The sequence below is a fragment of the Labeo rohita genome, chromosome 5 (assembly GCF_022985175.1).
Source record: "Labeo rohita strain BAU-BD-2019 chromosome 5, IGBB_LRoh.1.0, whole genome shotgun sequence".
Lineage (NCBI taxonomy): Eukaryota > Metazoa > Chordata > Actinopteri > Cypriniformes > Cyprinidae > Labeo > Labeo rohita.
In genome coordinates this window covers 3,973,344-3,993,056 of record NC_066873.1, presented here as the reverse complement: position 1 = coordinate 3,993,056, position 19,713 = coordinate 3,973,344, and the positions used below count along the sequence as shown (strand labels likewise).

General features: G+C 36.0%; 1 protein-coding gene across 7 annotated transcripts in view; it reads right to left on the bottom strand.

Moving 5' to 3' along the window:
* The window catches only part of rgs3a (regulator of G protein signaling 3a), a 161,245-nt gene that overhangs the window by 9,940 nt on the left and 131,592 nt on the right, over positions 1–19,713 (bottom strand). For 5 of the 7 annotated variants that reach the window (XM_051110231.1, XM_051110233.1, XM_051110235.1 and 2 more), the window contains one exon: positions 10,419–10,489. In XM_051110231.1, coding sequence (XP_050966188.1) covers positions 10,419–10,489 — 71 coding nt within the window. Of the gene's footprint in view, positions 1–3,477; positions 3,547–10,418; positions 10,490–11,697; positions 11,716–19,713 lie in introns of those variants that run through there. The other 2 variants (XM_051110239.1, XM_051110237.1) reach the window with 2 other exon arrangements.

Below are 19,713 nucleotides of genomic sequence, written 5' to 3'. Positions count from 1 at the left end.
CATGCTGGTTTTATTGCTCTTTCGTAGCCCAGGAGGCTAAATAGTGAGCTCATCGATGTTTCATTTAAAGGGGTCATCGGATGCCCATTTTCCACAAGTTGATATGATTCTTTAGGCTCTTAATGAAAAGTTTCTAATATACTTTGATTAAAAATTCTCAATGGTTTTGTAAAACAACACCCTTTTTACCTTGCCAAAATCAGCTCTGTAAAAATCATCTCATTCTAAGGGGTTGTTCCTTTAAATGCAAATGAGCTCTGTTCGCCCCGCCCCTCTCTTCTCTCTGTGGAAAGACGATTTTGTTTACTTTAGCCACATTTAGTCGTGTTTAGCCGTGTTTAGCCGTGTTTAGCCGCTAAACTTCCTAACTAGCATGTTATAAGGAAAGGCGATTGCAAAGATTCATTAAAAAAACGCTTATACTCACTTCTGCTGTAAGTGAAGTTGGATCATGAATGATTCGCGTGAACATAGACGGATATATGTAGATCAGGAGGTGCATTCCCTTCACAAACAAACGTAATCTACTGCTTCTTCAGTGGCTCAGATGTCGGGAGTAAATGATAACCACTATGTTCATTATTACATCCAGCAACAGAACACCTCAATCACTCAATCGGAGACATTCTTGTCTAACTTACATCCCTGCTCCGGCATCAAAACATGGAAAGTTACTGGACTGTGACAGCTGGACTAAGGTAAGAGCTCATGTCACTCAACTATCGTGGGAGCGGCCTCTGTTGGTGTGATGCCACAACGACAGACATCTGAGAACGGCTCGATTTGAAAAAGGGGATATTATTTTTACAGATTAATTAAAAACCACTGCATGGATTTTTATCATTATAGGGTAGATTTGTACATGCACTGACAACACACATTAATGTTCAAACAACATGAAAAAGTGAACTTAGCATCCGATGACCCCTTTAACGGAATAGTTCACCCAGAAATGAAAATTATATGAACATTTACTCACCCTTACCCTCCTAGCCAAAATATGAGTCCATAATCCATAATAATGCTTTCTCCAGTTAAAAAGTCCATCTACTGCTCTCTTCTCATATCAAAATCCACTTACATATTTCTTCAGAACTGTTTTGGATGATTTTTGCTTGTAAAAGGTGCTTGATCAGTGCATATTTCTCTCTTGATTCAGACAAGATTACTTTTTCACTATAAAAAGCAAGATTATGGATAGAGGACTAAGTTCGGAGTTAAAAAACGACTTGAAAACATATCGTTTTTGGCATCAGAAACAAACTCATCTACATGTTGGATGGCCTGAGAGTGAGTACATTTCTGAAAAAAATAAAAATACACATTTGGGTGAACCATTACACATTTGGCTAAACTTTCAGCCAAAGTAAAACTTCCATTCAGTTTTATCATTTCATGAATTTTTAGGAAATCAAACCCATTGCCACAACTAGTGCCATGCTCTACTGTTTGAGCTGCAAAAACGACACAGATGAGTCAATTGCTGACCAAGTAAAAGTACAGAACTATTAATTAAAATCAAAAGCATAACTTGGAATTGAAATAATTAGGTAAAGGTTTTGGACAAATGTGACCCTGGACCATAAAGCCAGTCACCAATTTTTTAAAAGCTGAATAAATAAGCTTTCCATTGATGATGGTTTGTTATTTGGCTAAGTTACAGTTATTTGAAAACCTGGAATCTGAGGGCGCAAAAAAAAATAAAAAAATAAAATAAAATTATATAAATTATAATTAAATAATTATATAAAAATTGTATAATTATTATTATTACTACTTCACCTCAAAATTAGAATTTTTTCACCTCAAAGATAATGCTGGTCTCCCCTACTAATTTACAAGTTTAAACTTTTGAACTGCTAAGCTCTTTAATTAAAACTTTTCAGACAACATATGGCATAGTGCATGATCAGTTGCATGTCCAGTTGTGTCAGAAGCTGTGTAAGCAGGACACATGCAGTGGGAAAAGACGCGAAACGTGACTGCATTGCTTGAGCGAGGCAGCAGTCAAACGTCTATCATGCTTGAGAGATCGTGACCCCTCATTTAGAGAAAAACATTGGGCTAATTATCAAGCAGAAGCAGCTGCTCCCGCGCCTCCTCATGGCACAGGCCTGTAATCTCTCGGCAGGAAGGACACGCCCTCACTGGAATTTATCAAATTAGGATGCTCTGATCCAGCTCCTCTGCGCCTGTCGACAGACATTTCCCCACGGCCAGCCCTGCAGGGTAAGCCAGAGATAGAGGAGGAGAGGAGATGGTTGCAAGCCACAATTATCTCCAGGCTTTGCCAATTCCCTCTCTGCCCGGCTCATATTACTGCCCATAATAGAGCTCAGTGCTATTCCAGGCCGTGAAACCAGGACACTTGCTGTGGGAAAGACATTTAAAACGTGACAGCTATTGTGATGACTGTCAGTTTAAAACAGATGTGATGTGGGTTCACATCCAAACAGGAGTCCTGTTTCTAAAGAGCTGGATTTCTGCACCAAAACACTGGTTTAGCTATGAATGATGTCATTTTTGCTCAAGCAATGTGTTTTTGTGTGCATGCATGCACTTCATAATACATCTTCCCTTGTTAAGTAGTGTATAAATGTCTCACCATTACTTTAATGTCACCTTTACCTGCATTAATGGAGACCATTTTCTTTTTCATGGAGAAACTTACAGTAATCATATGGAATCTTACGTATTAAATCACAAATGTTTTTTTTTTTTTTTGTTTTTTCCCAAAGTTCACATTACATTTTTTAAAATTTGTTTTGTGAATCTCAAAATCAATTTGATTTGATAAAAAAATACATTAAAAAGCCAATTAATTATTTATTCATCAAGCTCAAGAATGTTTTACATTTCATTTATTCTTTCATTTCTAATCTACTATTATTCTCTACCATGATTCTAATTTCTATTAATGAAATACTATGAATGTTTTATTAAAATATCAAAATATTCAATAAAGCAGGTATAAATAAATGATGCATAAATAATTAGTTATTGGAATAGTACATTATTGCCTTTATCACTGATTTTCTCATTAAAAGTAATGTAAACTATAGGGAAAATGTGCTTAACTGTCACTATGCTGTTACACACACTTTAAAATATCTCACATGTTAACTTTAAGAAATAAAACACTCAGGTTTACAGACAGATTTAAACCACTACAAAATAGTAAAGACACTTTGAGGTAAACATTTGGCAAGAGCATCAACATAAACAATGGAAAGCAGAAACCTGAAACATCGAAACCCTAAACAAAGAAAAGCTGAAACATCAGCACTTCACGTGAAGCTCTCCCAAACGCCCTGTCAGATGAACCACAGGAGACGTGAACTCCAATCACCCTCATCTTTTCCCTCCTCTAAAGTAACCTCTTGCTTTCTATTTTTACCTCCCTCCTTCCCTCTTCTCATTACTGTGAGAACTCTCAGAGCAGCAGAGGAGACACTTATAGGAGCGTTTGGTCCCTACCTTTCAAGGTACTTCTCAGAGAAATCCACCATTGTGTGTAACATGTGTGTGAGGGGTGCTGGGACGTCACATTCCTCTAACCGCACACAGAGAGCCTCTGTGTCTTTATATAGCACAGGATCTCACGGAGGCAGAACTAGTGTGAGCCAATCACAGGCCAGATCTCCACTACCATAGACTGCTGTACTGTGTGTCAGTGTGTTCACAGCACACTTACTGTTCTACATACAGTCTGTCTGTCTACACGTAGGTGACAGCATATCTATGAATATTAAGTATTAATATTTGGTATGTGTTACATTAATTGCAATGTTTAAGTTGATATTTTAGGTGGTGTGAGTGAGTTTCCTCTCAAGAGTTCACTTTAAATAAATGTGATATCATATGTGAATGTCTCTCTCTATTTATCTGTCTTGTTTTTATTTATTTATTTTTCATTTATTTTCAGCATTGATCCTAATTGTGACTTTTTAACTTACAATTCAAAAAATTAATGCATTTACATCAAAAAATAAGTACAATGCACCTATTTTGTTCATATCATATTGCAAAACACTTTTGCTGCTATTGAGGTGGGATATGGGTAAGGTTAGAGACAGGTTTGGTGGCATGGGTAGGTTTAAGGGTGGGTTAAGGTGTAAGAGATGGATCAACAGTGTAATAAATGTAATTATAGAAACTAATTAAAGATACAATTACATGGAGGCATTATTATTGTTTTTCCATTATAAGTACAATGTAAAAACATGTACAGTTGAGGTAAAAAGTTAGCACCCCCCTTTCAGAATCTGCAGCTGAACATTTCAACTCGGTGTTACAATGTATTGTAGTAATGCCGTCTGGTCGTCTAGTCTGTGTGCGTTCACGCATTCGGGAGGTGTGGCTTTGGACGGCGTTTTGCAGGAAGGGTGGGACATTCGCTTTCAGTGCTATCAGGCTAAAGTTAGCATTTTCCAAGATCTCCTAATGCACCTTTAAATGTTTTCCAGAAGACAAAATAAGTTAAATTTACCCTGATCTTCAAATTCAAAAAGTTACATATGAGTCTCTCAGGTGTCCTCAGTTTGAAAAGATGGATCTCAAAATCATACAGTCATTGTTGGAAAGCTCTGCTGTTTTCAACATTGAAAATAATAGGAAATGTTTCCTGAGTACCAAATAGAAAACAGCTTTCAAAAATAATTTAAATCTTTAAAGTCCCCCTGTAGTCAAAATTTTTATCCCTTACAACTGATCTTTGATCATCAAAATGAAATATTTAAATGTTTTTTCTTGTGAAAGTAATTTTCTCATGCCTTAAAACAGCTTGAATGTAACTCTACCCCCTTGCCTCATTTACTATACGCGAAGCTATGAATATGTAAATTAGCCCCGCCCCCACGTAGTCGCACCAGCCAGAGCACCCTGATCTACAAACTGAACTGTAGTAAACGCGATATAATGGCGAAACACGGATAATGACTGATAAACTATGTTTTTACTTGCGGACAACTACAGTGGATACTGTAACATTTGTTAAAGTTACTTACTTGACGATGTTGTGCCCTCAAAAGGTTCTAATGCAGCCTAGTTTGTGATTCCAGTTCGCGCCCGCGAGCACAGGCGAGTAAAGTGCAGACGGCAATGCGGGAGAGGTGCGTCTGACTCCGGGCTACTTTTACACTGTTGCCGCGGGTTATTTTTCAAGTTAGCAGTTAGCGCCTTGCGGTTGTGCTCTGTTTAATGCTCTGCATGCTCTATTAAATGCTCTATTTAATATTTGGTTTGTTGGCACAAGTTTGGCCTAATCTTTTATTACTATCTAAAAGGTATCTGTCATTTATTGTAGACAAAGATGGCAAAAATGCAAACAGGTTTCAGATTATAAAATAGACAGACATACTGTACATCTAAAAGTATTGTGACACACCTGTGTAAACGCTAGGAAAATTGTCTCGATTGATCCATTTACATTATAACATCAAAGCAAATGCTATGAATCACTGAGACGTTCATGATCACGTTCAGTGGCTTTCACCAGGTGCCCAGTAATTGAATTTCTCTTTGAATGGAAACGCTCATAATGTGGTAATGTGATGACAGTCACTCCAGCCACCACACCTGGGAATTGTGGTCGCAAGCTCATGTTGACAGTGAAGGTTAGAGTCTGAAAATGCAAACGTGAAAGCAGCTGTGTCCTCGGCCCTTGGGTGAGCCACAGCTCAGCTGTTTTCAGATCAGCTGAACATGCAGACTGGGCGTCTTTCTCTTTCACCAGCGGTCTGCAGATACACTGATCTCCGATGAGTGCTAGTGTCTGCTTTTTGTGACTAGTCTGCCGTCATAAACCAGGTGCCAAAAACTTCTTAGAAAAAAAAAAAAAAACTTCCTCCTTTTAGAGCCAAACCAGGTGCAGCTGCTATTACATGAACTGATCTGTGTAGGTGGACTTATTTTGCCCTTATTAGGAGCTTTTAGAATCAATCTTGAAAATGCTTCTAGCAACGTAAGATCAATTTCACACACCATTGTGTTCTCAAGTGTCTTTTTTTGTAACACAACACAAGAAGGGGAGAGTGAGACTGTTGTAACATGGCGTAAGTTGCAACAGTTTAACAGCTTAGCTGTAGGAATTTTGTGTTTCTGTGTGTGTTGTGTGATCTGTGTTTTTAAATATACATTATTTTACAAATTTATTTTTGTTCTTATAATTAGATTCACAATCAGGTTAGTGCATGTTAAATAAATCTGCATATATATATATGTTTTGTTTTTTGTTTTTTTCAAATAGTTGTCCTGTCCTAACCAAACATACATCAATGGAAAGCTTATTTATTTAGCTTTCAGATGGTGTATAAATCTCAATTTAAAAAAAAAGGTCAAGGTTCACATACTGGCAAAGGGTCAGAAATATATTGGCTAAGCTTAGATAATGATAACTTTTTTCTCCCATATCCTGTTGGGAAACATGCAAACACATCTCTTTAAAGTTGAGTTCAATTTCTCAAACAAAACTCTTGAACATCTTTTAATGTTCTAACCCTTTTACCCTGCTTTACATGAGCAACTAAATGCTAGATTTCAAAAAGTTTGTGAAGTTCACATATCCAGTGATTAGTGCTTATATGAAGCGACTATGATAAGAGATCTCTAGCCTAGTCACTGTAGTTTCTCGACTGTTGCTGAGATAAATTCAGGCAAAAGAAGAGATGTTTGGTGTCACATTCTTGTTTAATGCTGTGACGTCATTCATCTAAATAAGGCTCATTTTTTCTTAAAGTGCTTCCCACATTCCACTCTCACTATAACAACACTTCAGTAATTGCATATGCTGCATTGTGCGGATTCATTGAGTCATGTAGAAGAATGAAAGCATGTGTGTGTGTGTGTGGACTCAACTAGGCCATCTTGGTTTTGGTATAAAGAGTCCAGGAATGAGAGCAACAGTTTCGAGGTAACAAAATATTTTAAATAAACGCCTGTCTGAGCTGATATGCGACAGGAAAAGGGAGAAGTAACAGCAGATAAAGGCAGATTTGTGTTGGTTGACTGTCAAAAGCTAAAGCCATTGTTGGTCTCCACCACTGTCCCAGTTGCCAGTTAGGTTTCTTTTGTAATGTTCTCTGGATCAGTCAAACAATAGTGGGTGGAGTTAGTGTAAATAACCTTTGCCAACAAGACAGGCTATTTGCACTACATCCTGTTTAAATTCTATAAAAGATTCTGTAAATTCTGCTAACTTCTAAGTTTGTGTTCTTTGGATTTTGTCAACTGGTCAGTCTGTGCTGTTTAGATCCACTGTCAGGATATCTTATTGTACAGATGAACTTCGATACGTGGTGGAAGATGAAAAGTATTCACATGAGCATGTGTTTCCAGTCTCACGCTTTCACATGTGTATGAATGAAAGTGAATTCAGTGCCAAGTCTAGTGTTACTGCGACTTAATGCAGCTGAAACAACAGAATCGGAATAACAGCTGCAAACTAGTAGTGTGTATGTGCAAAATAACCCACTCGCAAAACATGCACTACCTGCACTGAGCTAAGATGTATTTCTGATTTTAAAGGGGTCATCAGATGCAAAGTTCACTTTCACATGTTGTTTGAACATTAATGTGTGTTGGCAGTGTATGTACAAATCTACCCTATAATAATAATAAAAAAAAAAAAAACATGCAGTGGTTTTGTAAAAATAAAATCCCCTTTTTTTTCAAATCGACAACAGTCCAACCTCCATTGTTTTGATGCCGGAGCAGGGATATAAGTTAGACAAAAATATCTCTGACTGAGCAATTGAGGTGTTGTGTTGCCGGATGTAATAATGAACATAGTGGTCGTCATTTACTCCCAACATCAAAATTACGATTGTTTGTGAAGGGAATGCGCCTCCCGATCTACATAAATGCGTCTATGTTCGTGCAAATCATTCGTGATCCAGCTTCACCTACAGCAGAAGTAAGTATAAAATTTTTTTTTTTTTTTTTATGAATCTCTGCAATCACCTTTCCTAATAACATGCTAGTTAGCAAGTTTCGCGGCTAAAGTAAACATTCTCTCAGAGCAGCGCGTCACTCCACAGAGAGAAGAGAGGGGCGGGGCGAGCAGAGCTCATTTGCATTTAAAGGAACAATCCCTCAGAATGGGATGATTTTTGCAGAGCTCATTTTGACAAGGCAAAAAGGGTGTTGTTTTACACAACCATTGAGAATTTTTAATCAAAGTATATTATATTCATTAAGACCCTAAAGAATCATATCAAAATGTGGAAAATGGGCACCCGATGACCTTTAAATAATGTGGCTTCTTAGTTTTCTTTCATATATGTTTGCTGTACGCACATAGTTCTCAAAACACCACTTAAAATAAGTGTCTACAAGGAGATTGAACCATTACAACCTTTTGAGAGACAGTAGAGATATTCTGAACATTACTGAGTTTACCAAGGCAGTGGAATATAAAGTTTTAATCCCTCAAGCGGATCTTGGAAAGCAGTGGCTGCTAAACATACCAGATCATTTCACCACAGATTAGCCTGAAGCACTGCGTCTGAAAGACTAATAAATGGTGTCAGTGCTCTAAACGCTTATCTTTGTGCCTGCTAAAATTCATTTATACATGGAAAAACCAACTTAATAAGTGAACGAAAAACACACTGTTAAAAAGAATTAAATGACAAAAATATACTTTTTTCATTAAATGAATTAAGTAACAAACTGCTTCTCTAAATGTACAACATTCCAAATGTTTGTGGTAAGTAGGATTTCTTTGTTTGTTTCTAAAAGGTAGTGTAGGAGCTCTGAACACTGTTATCACAAAAGTCTGAGCTGTACTAAAAAGAATATGGAAGAGGTTTCTGCTCTTTGCTTGTGGATCAGACCTCTCCTTTTCATCCCTTCGATGCCAGATGAATGCTACAGTTTGGCATAAACATTAAAGGCTTCTGGGAAATAAATTATTCTAAGAATAATATCTGTATATTACATGATGCGTTGTTAAATATTTAATTTTGAGAGTCGCCGGATCAAAAGAAACATTCTCCCTGGACAATGTTCAAGCCAGACAGTTCCAGTTCACTATTCCAGACAGTAAAAACCTTTCGTCTATTGTGTTGAGCCTCACTATAAGAGCACAGGGCAGCTGATTCCACGAGGAGCTGATTCAATTCTATTGTTCTGTAGGTGTGAAAAGTGTTAATAAAAACCCAGAGATACCTTGGCACAGTTCACACCTAACAATACAAAGGCTCAGATTAACTGTCTGTGATGAGCTTAACACAGTATCACTCAGAATAAGGACACACACACATACACAAGCTCTAGTGAGCTATAACCATCATGGAACTGAAAAAGTTTGAAAAGCTCTACATTATAACTACACTGCAACTCTGTGCATCACACAAATATCATTGTTCATGTGAAGCAACTCAAAAATATTCCAAAATAGTTTGACGGTATGTTTCTAAACTTGCAACATAATACATAACATGCACACAAATATAGTGTATGTTTTTACACTATATTTTAAAGATGCATGCAATTCTACCTTAAAATTTCTTTCTTTCTTTCTTTCTTTCTTTCTTTCTTTCATTAATTTTATTTACAATTCAATTCTTCATTAGAATTGCAATTCAAATCTCCAACCACTCTAAATACTGACTACGATCATTCTGATTTCATGATGTGGTGATATGCATTTTCAATCATATGAAAACTGTCTCAAATACTGATTCAAACTTATACATCTCTTGGTAACACTTTATTATAAGGCTCCATTTGTTAACAACAATAAAATGGTTTACTTTTTTCACTCAGAAATTGCTAGTATATTTAAAAAAAACAATTACAAAGAAGCAACTTTAAATTAAATGTGAAATTCTGAAGTAGAAAGACTAAAATAGAATATTCTTGTGAAAGTACTCTTATAATCTTTGTTTTACTTATGTGCTTAACTTCAAAAAAGCACTTTTTTAACAATGCAGTTAACCTGAACTATAAACAATGACATTTCTGAAAACTTTGAAAGCATTGTTAATCTTAGTTAATGTTAATTCCAACTTTAATACATAATTAAAATAATTGTATCTGTTAATATTATTTGATTGACCTCAGCTAACATGAACTAAAACAGTTGCATTTTATTAACTAACATTAATAAAGATTAAAAATACTGTAACAAATGTATTGCTTATTGCAGTTAACGCAACAACTAATGTTAACAAATGGAACCTCATTAAGAAGCAAAATCATGTCAGGGTCTAGCCTTTGCCATTGGTGTGCCACAAAACCTGAAACTGAACTATTAGACTGTAAGAACTAATAACTGAAGAGCAACTATGAGATTTTCTGAGAACTGTTTCAAAACATCGCATTTAATGACAAAATAAGTGACTTGTAGAGACCGATAACTCTCACAACCAGCAGTGACAAACATACAATGCAGAAAAAATGAGAATGGGACTTACAGGTTTTTGGATTTCTTCTTCTTGGCCCCGTCAGGACCCACGTCACAGCTGCACTCGGAGCCGGCGCTCAGCTGTGGAGAGACCAACAGTCGGCATCATCCAGTAACGAAAGCAATGCAGAATTCCAGTTCCACAAGTAGCTAAACCAAGACAAGCTAATCCTCACCGCCTGGTACAGGCCATAGCTCTGCACTGTGTGTGAGTGTGTTTGTGTGACCCCGGTCGCTGTAATCCTCAGCAGCGAGCGTGTGAGATTGTGTGCGAATGTGATAGGCTCAGTTGGCCTCCAGCCATGCCCAGATTAAAGCAAGGGGCTCAGACCGTGGAGTCACATTACACTTCCTGTCCTCAAAGGGATATAATAGGCTGAACAGACCGAGGAGAAAACAGGGGGAGGGGGAGCGAAAGTGGGCTGTCAGTCTGAAGGTTTGAGACCACTTTGTATGTAGAAGAATGAGCCATTGTGTGTGGGTCCCATCTTGACCCGTGGTCTGGCTGTGGCCATACATGGCACAGAGCTCTCATGTTGCGACTGGACAATAAACAGCTTTTCTTGGCCCTCTCTGTTAGACAAATATTTCCCCTACTGTATATCATGTTTTGTATCGCGTCTGAGCTCCCTCGGGATTTGTCACACCTCTGAAAATTAGGCCTTATCCTGCAAAAACATTGTTTCAACAAACTCTTGTGACAATGGGATATTATGCTCTAGACTGGGAAGGTTTCTACTTTATTGTGGTATAGTTTGTGGATGGCTACAATTAAAAAAATCCTCCCATCCATCCATATATAAATACATTTCAGAAAACATTTACAAATCATTGAGTGTCTATTAAATAAATAAATGCATTTGCACAACTTAAAGTCATAATAAAACGGATGAAATGACAAAAGTTTTTTTCTTCTTTATTATGATGTACATCCAAGTTCCAGATTATCAGAAAAAACGTAGGCTGTTGACTGTTGATTGGATTTTGCTCTGTGGGTCTAGCACTCATAAATGGAGGCCACGGAAATGTGAGCGGAGTTTAAGGAGACTAAATTATTGGAGAACTGCATAGGTCTCTATAGAGAAGTCTGACATTTATTGAGTTTGTTAAGATTACAAGGTTAAAGAAATAGAAAGAAAGAAAGAAAGAGCATGGATGAATTGTTCACAATAAAACTATATCTATTTTCCAAATGCATGATAAAACAAGAAACTAGATAGGAAATAATAATTTTACACTGACTTCTTTAAAATGAAGCCTATAATTACTATTTGTTAGTTGCAACTCACCTCAGTATAGGGGTTCAAAACAACTCAACGCAGACGTTTTTTCCATGGTTGCAGGTATCGATACGTACATCCCTTAGCATTATTAAGTGGGCATGATTGAGTCGTCTTAAAGTGAAGAAACTCCAGAATTTTGAGGTTAGATGGGTAGTTCTGAGAACAGAGTTATCAGAACCCACCCATACTCTCACAGGGGTCAGAACGGTCAGCTCTGGCATCACAATAAAGCAACTAATCTTAGGACCCTGAATGTGGGAAGCAGGAAACCCAGATTCCCAGAGGAGTCATTTCTGTAAGCTCTGATGCCAGGAGCAGGAGAGGTTGCATTATAGATGATTTTTTTTTTCTCTTCACCTCTTAAATGTAAAATGCATCTTATGTACTACTGCCTTTAAAGTAAAACACTACAATAAAAGAGATTTACACAATACGCCATTTAACACAGATGTCACGTTATACTCACTCTGAACTGCTGGAAGATGCATGGAAAAAAACTAGTATATACCAGCGCATATACAGTGGGATGCAAAAATTTGTGCACACCGGTTTATTCATTCATTAATTTATTCTATGAATAGTTAAGTACAGTAAGTACAAGACAAACTACTCTCCAACAGATAGACTATAAAGATTAATCTGTAGAATACTTATGAACCTTTTTCATTTTTTTCTACTTTCTTGAGTATAATTAACTTGTGGTACTTTCACTTCTACTTGAGTTGAACAAAAATAAAGTATTCACTTTACTACACAGGTGCTGATGTAGAAACAGGGCGAGCTGGCGTTTGATGAACTTTTCAAACTACTGGGGTGGAGCCCTGCACTTCAGGCAATAACAGACAGGTCTGACTCATGTGCAAAACTCAAAACTTCCAGTTCAGCTGGGGGGCGGGACATTCAAACCATGCAGGCATTGGCGTTTTCAATCAGTATGGTTAACGTTTCAATATTTTAATGAATGTAAGTGAGGTATGGCCTGATTTATTTTTGTAAGTTTGACAGCTCCTGAAATGGGTCATACCAGTGATATTACCAGAGCACTTAGCAGTTTAAGTAAATAGAAGGATGCAGTTATTGCATGGACAAAGCAAGAACAAATTGTCCAATAGCCACAATCTCGGGGCCAACCCCTGGAGCCAGCGCCATCCCAGTGGCTTTAGGGAAACTGTGCACGGTGGGCAATATGCAGTCAGAGCAGGTAAATATCAAAGGACTACGTCAAAGTCATTTAAATAAGCCGTATTTACTACAGCCAGCTGTTACCAGTATGACTGAGAACCATATGAGTCACATTCATGGGATGATGTAAATTCAGAATGTCACATCACAGGATGTCATAGGTCAGTATCAAATGAGTGTCAAATTGTTATTTGCAGCACAAAAATTATAAACAAGGCCTAAGGGATTTATTAAGCTGCAATGCAGGTAAAATCACAGATATAAATGAATAGACCTTTAAATATATATATATACTGAGTTTGGTGACTGTAGGAAAAACTAACCCCCTGCTGCCAGTTGGTGGCGCTATAACTTTAATTCATTAACATTCATAACACATTTAATTCAAACTGCTGAAGTTCAATCAAAATCAGACGATGTACACAAAAGTTATTAGACACTTCCTGTTTCTCATTTCTCACCATAAATGTGTTGCCTCGCCATTGCCAAACTGTTCGAGATATCAGAAATCTCTTTGCAATTTAACATCACCATCATGTCTTGAGATTATGTTGACTGAGTTTAGTGGCAATCAACTGAAAAGTATATCAAATGAGTATATCAAATTCCACAGCATGTGTTTTACACAAAACCCAGAATAACCAGCTTCCTGTTGGGAGGAGCTAATGACGTTCAGATTGAAAGGCTCAATGAGTTCTATATGTGTACCAAGTTTCATATGTGTAACTGCAATTATGTGTGGTACATAGGCCTCCAAATTTAAGGGGGCACTCTAGAGCCCTTCTGCCACGCCCGTGTACCAGTCTCTGCTCTTCCCTAATGGCTGCAGATTTCAGGGTGTGTGCCAATTTTCAAGAGTTTTTGAGAATGTAAAGGGTCCCAAAAGCCCCCCAAAAATATGAAGAAGACATAAGAAGATGATTAGGAAAACAATAGGGCGCTTCGCCCCTACGGGCTTGGGCCCTAAAACTGCATGCACACAGTTCAAGCTGAGCGGTAAAGCTCACCCTCTTTAACAGTGCATCTTAACTAAATGTACGAAGCTGAAACAACTTCATTAACATCAACACTGAAATAAGAGGGCATGCATTTTACATATACCATGATTTTTTTTTGGTCAATCAGATGCACGTACAATTGTAGTTTGTTAATATAGCTATGGTGGACCCCAGGCACATTTTTAGTAGAACAAAAAAAGAGCATTTTATTTAACATGTTAAACCATACCTAGCCTTGGGAATCAAAAATCAATCCCAATTCTGGAATCGGATACTTAAGATCAGAAATTGGATATGTGTTATAAAATAAAAATTTGTTTTAATTTTTAAAAAAGAAAGTTTAATACTTCTTTGAGAAACAGACATTAGATGAGAGTATTTAATGCTCCATAATGCTCACATCACCTCATTTTGTATAAAAACAGAAAAAAAAAAATAAAACTAAAGTACTTAGTGAAGCAGTAACATGAGTAGTTTTTCAGCAAACTACTTATTTACTCTTTCTTGCATCATATTATTTTTCAGCGTTTTTGTACTTAAGTAAATTAGCAATACTTTCACTTAAGTACACTTTATAGCACTCTTCCACCACTGCTTCTTAAGCAAGATTAGTGCATTGTTTTCGTTTCATACAATTTCAGAGTAAAAAAGGACACCCCAAGAGACCTGAGCTCTCAGATAACCTTTACCAAGCTCTCAGACGTTACCTTGTTAGGTCTAAAGCTTGTTCACAATCATTGTTAGGAAAGGCCAGCTGATGCAAATTTCGAAGCTTTATAAATACTCTGACTTCTCAAAAGTCCCAACAATCAAAAGCCATGGGTTCCTCTAAGCAGTAATTTCCTCAGTTCGTAATGCAATTAAGAAATGGCAGTAAACAGGAACGGTGGAGGTCAAGATGAGGTCTGGAAGAACAAGAATGCTTTCAGAGAGAACTGCTTGTAGGATTGCTAGAAAGTCACATCAAAACTTTTGTTTAACTGCAAAAGCACTTCAAGAAATCCTTTCCTGCCTCCTCACTAAACTTCACTCAAAAAGTCTGAAGTTAACAAATTAACATCATTAGACAACATGTTACATAATGTATCAGACTTGTTTGAAGTAAAAACAGGACGATTTGACTGTAAAAAAGAAAATGTATTTTTGGGGATCATGATTTGGGCTTGCATTGCAGCAAGTAACATCGGGGACATTTCACTGCTAGAGGTAAGCATCCATTCAATTAAATAGCTGGATGCAATTACTCTGTAAGAAAACATCGCAGAAATCTGTCTGTTAAAAAAAAAAAAAAAAAAAAAAAAAAAAAAGATGATGATAAGAGGGTGGCTTCTACAACAGTATAATGATCCTAAACACACACAAAATCAACAATGGACTACCTCAAAATGTGCAAGTTGAAGCTTTTGTCATGACCCTCACAGTCCCCCAAACTAAGCATCATTGAAAATCCATGGATAGACCTCAAAATAGCAAGATGGCCTAGGATTTTACAGAATAGGATACGTTTGCAAGGAACAGTGGGTGTAAATCCCCCAGACAAGAACTCAAAGGCCAAAGGTAGTATTTAAATACCGACCGTTATAATCATTGTAATCTTGATACTAATAAAGAAATGTGTCTTTTTACTGTACCTTTTAAAAGCAGGGCATCTTCCAGTTGCTTAGCTATTAATCATAACAGAAATTTAGACCACAACTGATGTATATACTTATACAGTATGCGTATTACTCAAGATGTATTTTTCCTTAAAACAGAATGTAATGATTTCAGATGACATTAGCTTTAAAGCATCATAATTTCTAGTTATGTCAGTTTCACGTCCTCAGAATACACGCAATCCCACAGTATTTTCCACATAAATTTTATAATAAATATTCTCCCATGTGGTACTGAACTGAACGTATCTGGAGAACGATAAAAATACACTTTGGTATGTCATATTTGAGCCCAGTGTTGCATTAGAGACCGTCTGGAGCACAATGGAAAACTGTATGAATTTAGAATGGCAGGAATAAAAAAAGAAAAAAAAAAAGAACTTTAAACTTGACAGGATCTTATAATTCCCTAAAAGACATCCATCATATACATAGATGAAAAAATAGGGGGAAAAAAATAAACAAAAAACAAGATAACTACTTTAAGTCTCCCTTTTAATGCATGTTATAAGCAAAACAAATGAGCACATCCCTCAGAGTTTGTTTGGATATTTGATATTACTGACATAACCTTGGCTTTGATGAAGTTCTGAAGGTACTCTTCTTTCAGTTTTCTGAATTATTTCTTAAAGTGCCTCACTGGAACCCATTGTAATGCTGTGTAAGTATATGATCATAAGTATATTGCATTAGACGTACATTAAAAACTATAAGTTTTTGAATAACAGTAATAATAATGTTTTGTTGTTGTTGTTGTTTTAAAGCCTCATCTGGTTTGTAAAGTAAGGCTTTGGTAATTAAAACGTAAACTTGTCATGACTTTTGACGTTCTCTGTAAAGATTTGTTTATATATTTATTTATTTTATTTTCCAGTTGTTTTAATGTGTTTACGTATGTTTCATGTTTATGATATTCTGGAATGACTGAAGATCAGTGCAGAATTCAACGGTCTTGTGCATGGACCACAGCAAGTCCTTTTGCAGCTGTATTCATCAAAGTCCTATGCAGACATAATGGGAATGAATGTCACATTGTAGAGCTTGGACAAAGTTGTAAGTAAATTTATTTACTTTATAAGTGAACATATATTGGAGTCTGTAAGCTTTAAGATTGTAAGGCAGATTTTAATGCTTCCCTTTGTTTTTATTAAAGCACACATGTTCTGAGCAGGAATTAATCAAGGACATGACTTTTGGGATTATAGTTGTGGGTGACCAAAGTAAGCACCATCAATCTGAGGTGATGTGGTCCTGGTAACAGAAGATGAAATCTTGGTGATCTGAGGTTATAAGACGCTGTATGGTTGTGTACTGCGTTAGACTATCTGGAACTTGTCTCAGCACTTACAGGCAATATTGTTTGGTTTTCATTTTTGCTTTGTGTTTTAATGTTTTCATTCAAGCAGTTATTTACACATTCAATTACATTTGTATATATATATACATATATATATATATATATATATATATATATATATATATATATACGTCTTCAGTGCGGTGTTAGTATGTGGATGTTTTAATAAACATGAATGTTTAAATTATGGTTTATTTGTGCTCTTTCTTATGCCAGGATAATGTTAACAAAAAGCTTTTACCATGTTAACTTGTGTTAAAGTTTATTGAACTCTAAATTTTAAGCCAACCATGTCAACTTTTTAGGTAATTGTTATAATATTTAATCCAAAGTTATGACAAACATCATTAAGTTATCTTTAGTTCTTATAAGATAATATTAGTTGAAAAAAAAAAAAATTACTACCTTTGTAAAAACTGAAATTCTTAGTTTCAAAGAACTCAAAGTTTTAAGGCAACTAGGATACTTCCTTTCTTTAAGTTAAACCTATTTTTTTGTTTGTTTGTTTGTTTGTTTGTTTTTTACAGTGTATGTGTACACAGTAAAATCCATTAGTTTTGCTAATGCATTTTATTAAATATTAGACGTACATTAAACCTGCATGTCTAAAAACTTAAGACTTATAAAATAATAGTTCACAAAATCATGTTTTACGCCATGCCTCTCAAAGCTTATTCACATTCACAAACACAAACTTAGTGCATCCCAGCAGGCAATGTGTCCCACTAAGTTTGACGTAATTAATGCCAAATGGCATTGCATGTTGTAGCCAAACACGATGCATGAGATGGAGAATAGTACTTCAAAGCTGCGACAGAGAGAAAGCTATTTGTGAATAACACTTACATTTTGGTCTTTTCCACATATCTATCATAAGGCTTCAGTAGACGAATGTATGTGGGTTAATGAAATATCATGGCGATCCAACATAAGTCTTTAGGTCATAATGAAGAAAAAGCATTGATTATTAAAATAATGAAATATTGTGAAGAAAAGCTTATTTTGTTGTTTGACAATATTTTATATTTTACAATAAAATTTTACTCTGCCAGTACGTTAGCTTAAGATAAACTGACCTATAATTGACATATAATAAGGTATTGTTACTTCAGCTGTAAAATGTCATGTTGTGGAACTCCAAAACCTAATATGTATGAATATTTTGATAACATTATTAAAACTAACTAACTAAATAAATAAATAAATAAAGATGACTTTTTTCCTTTTTTATATTTCCAAGCAATGCAAAATCAAGATGAATACAAAGAGTACAATTCTTATATTTCTAAGAACTTAAAATTCAATGCCCCTGACTTTATGCTTATTGAAAAGGAGCTGCATCAAAATAGGCTTAACATTTATTTTCTATTGGTCGGAGTAAATGGTAGCAGGATTTAATTTAGTTCATGGGTGAACTGTTCCTTTGACGCTCTGGACTCTATCCAAAGAAGCATTGACTCAGAAACTGGAGAAAACATCAATGTGCTTTAAAGAGAGGTTTTCAGCTTTGCTTCAGGAGGATTTCCTTACAGTTAATGTACAAAATTTAGATCTTCAATGAAAAGAGCCCACTAAAATGTCAAGTAAAACCATCAGAATGATACTGACGTAAATGCACACACATAAAATGACGCTAGAGGAAGTCCATTAGTGTGTGACATGCAGGCTTCTATAAAACAGTCACACAAAGCCTTCAGGTGGACTACAGATGTCACAATATTTACCCTAGTCTTTCTCAACAGGATGTTTATGAATTGGAAATGTGTTTCCATCACTTGTCAAGTAAGGTCATGTCAATTTCTGAAAACAAATATTGTTTCAAAGAAACTTTACTGAAAACTATTTGTGGGCCATGCAGTGAGCAAGCCAAAACCATCTGTTGCAATACATAAATAAATAATCTCTATAAGATTGTTAACATGAAGTGGAAAGGGAAAAAACAAAACAAATTTTGGAGGAACCTGAATCAGCTATCATTCTCTGGCAAGGCACATCATAATGCACGCCAAATATTATCTAGTTATACAGTATCTAAAACAAATTATTTGAAACTTGTAAGGATATCGTTTCATTTAGAGTTTTTGGAGTCCATCCCAAATGAACTGGCTCTGGCTGGTATAGACTGTAGTGTCAAATCGCTATGTAAACAGTTCACTGCACGGTTCATGTTGCTATAACTATTTTCTGTATTTATTTATGCCAGAGCAGGTGGGCCATATTCTTGATTCGTGTGTGTACTGGCGCACTAAAGGGTGGCCATAGTTATTCTCCAATACAGAGGACTGTTGAACGTCACTGAATTGTTCATCAACAGGACTGGTTCTGTGTTTTTTTTGTTTTTTTTTTTGGTCACCAGGTCATTGCTTATCAGCTGCTCTGAGTGCCTTTAACCCGCTGCTAAGCAGTTGCTGGAGTGATCTTGATCGTTGCAATGGCATTACTTAAATCCCTAATGCAATAATAATATTGCAGGCATCAATAATATGATGTTTGCGAAGTTCAGTAATACTTTCATACTGTATAAAACTGCCAATGATGATGACACTATATCAGTAATATCCTGTGTGTGTCCTCTGCATCACTGTGAAAAAGAAGTGTGCTTAACTGTACTGAATGTACGCTGTAGTGTGATATTCAATATTACATTTAAAGCTAATATATTAATATTTAAAGTTAATATATTTCAAATGTACTAAGTTACAACTGTATCATCACAAATGTGTACATGACATATACGACGCCGGTTTAGTAGCACGTTAAAAAAATCTAAGATTGCTATATTAAAGTTGCATTATTTCAAGAATGAAGTCGAAATTATGAGAATAAAGTC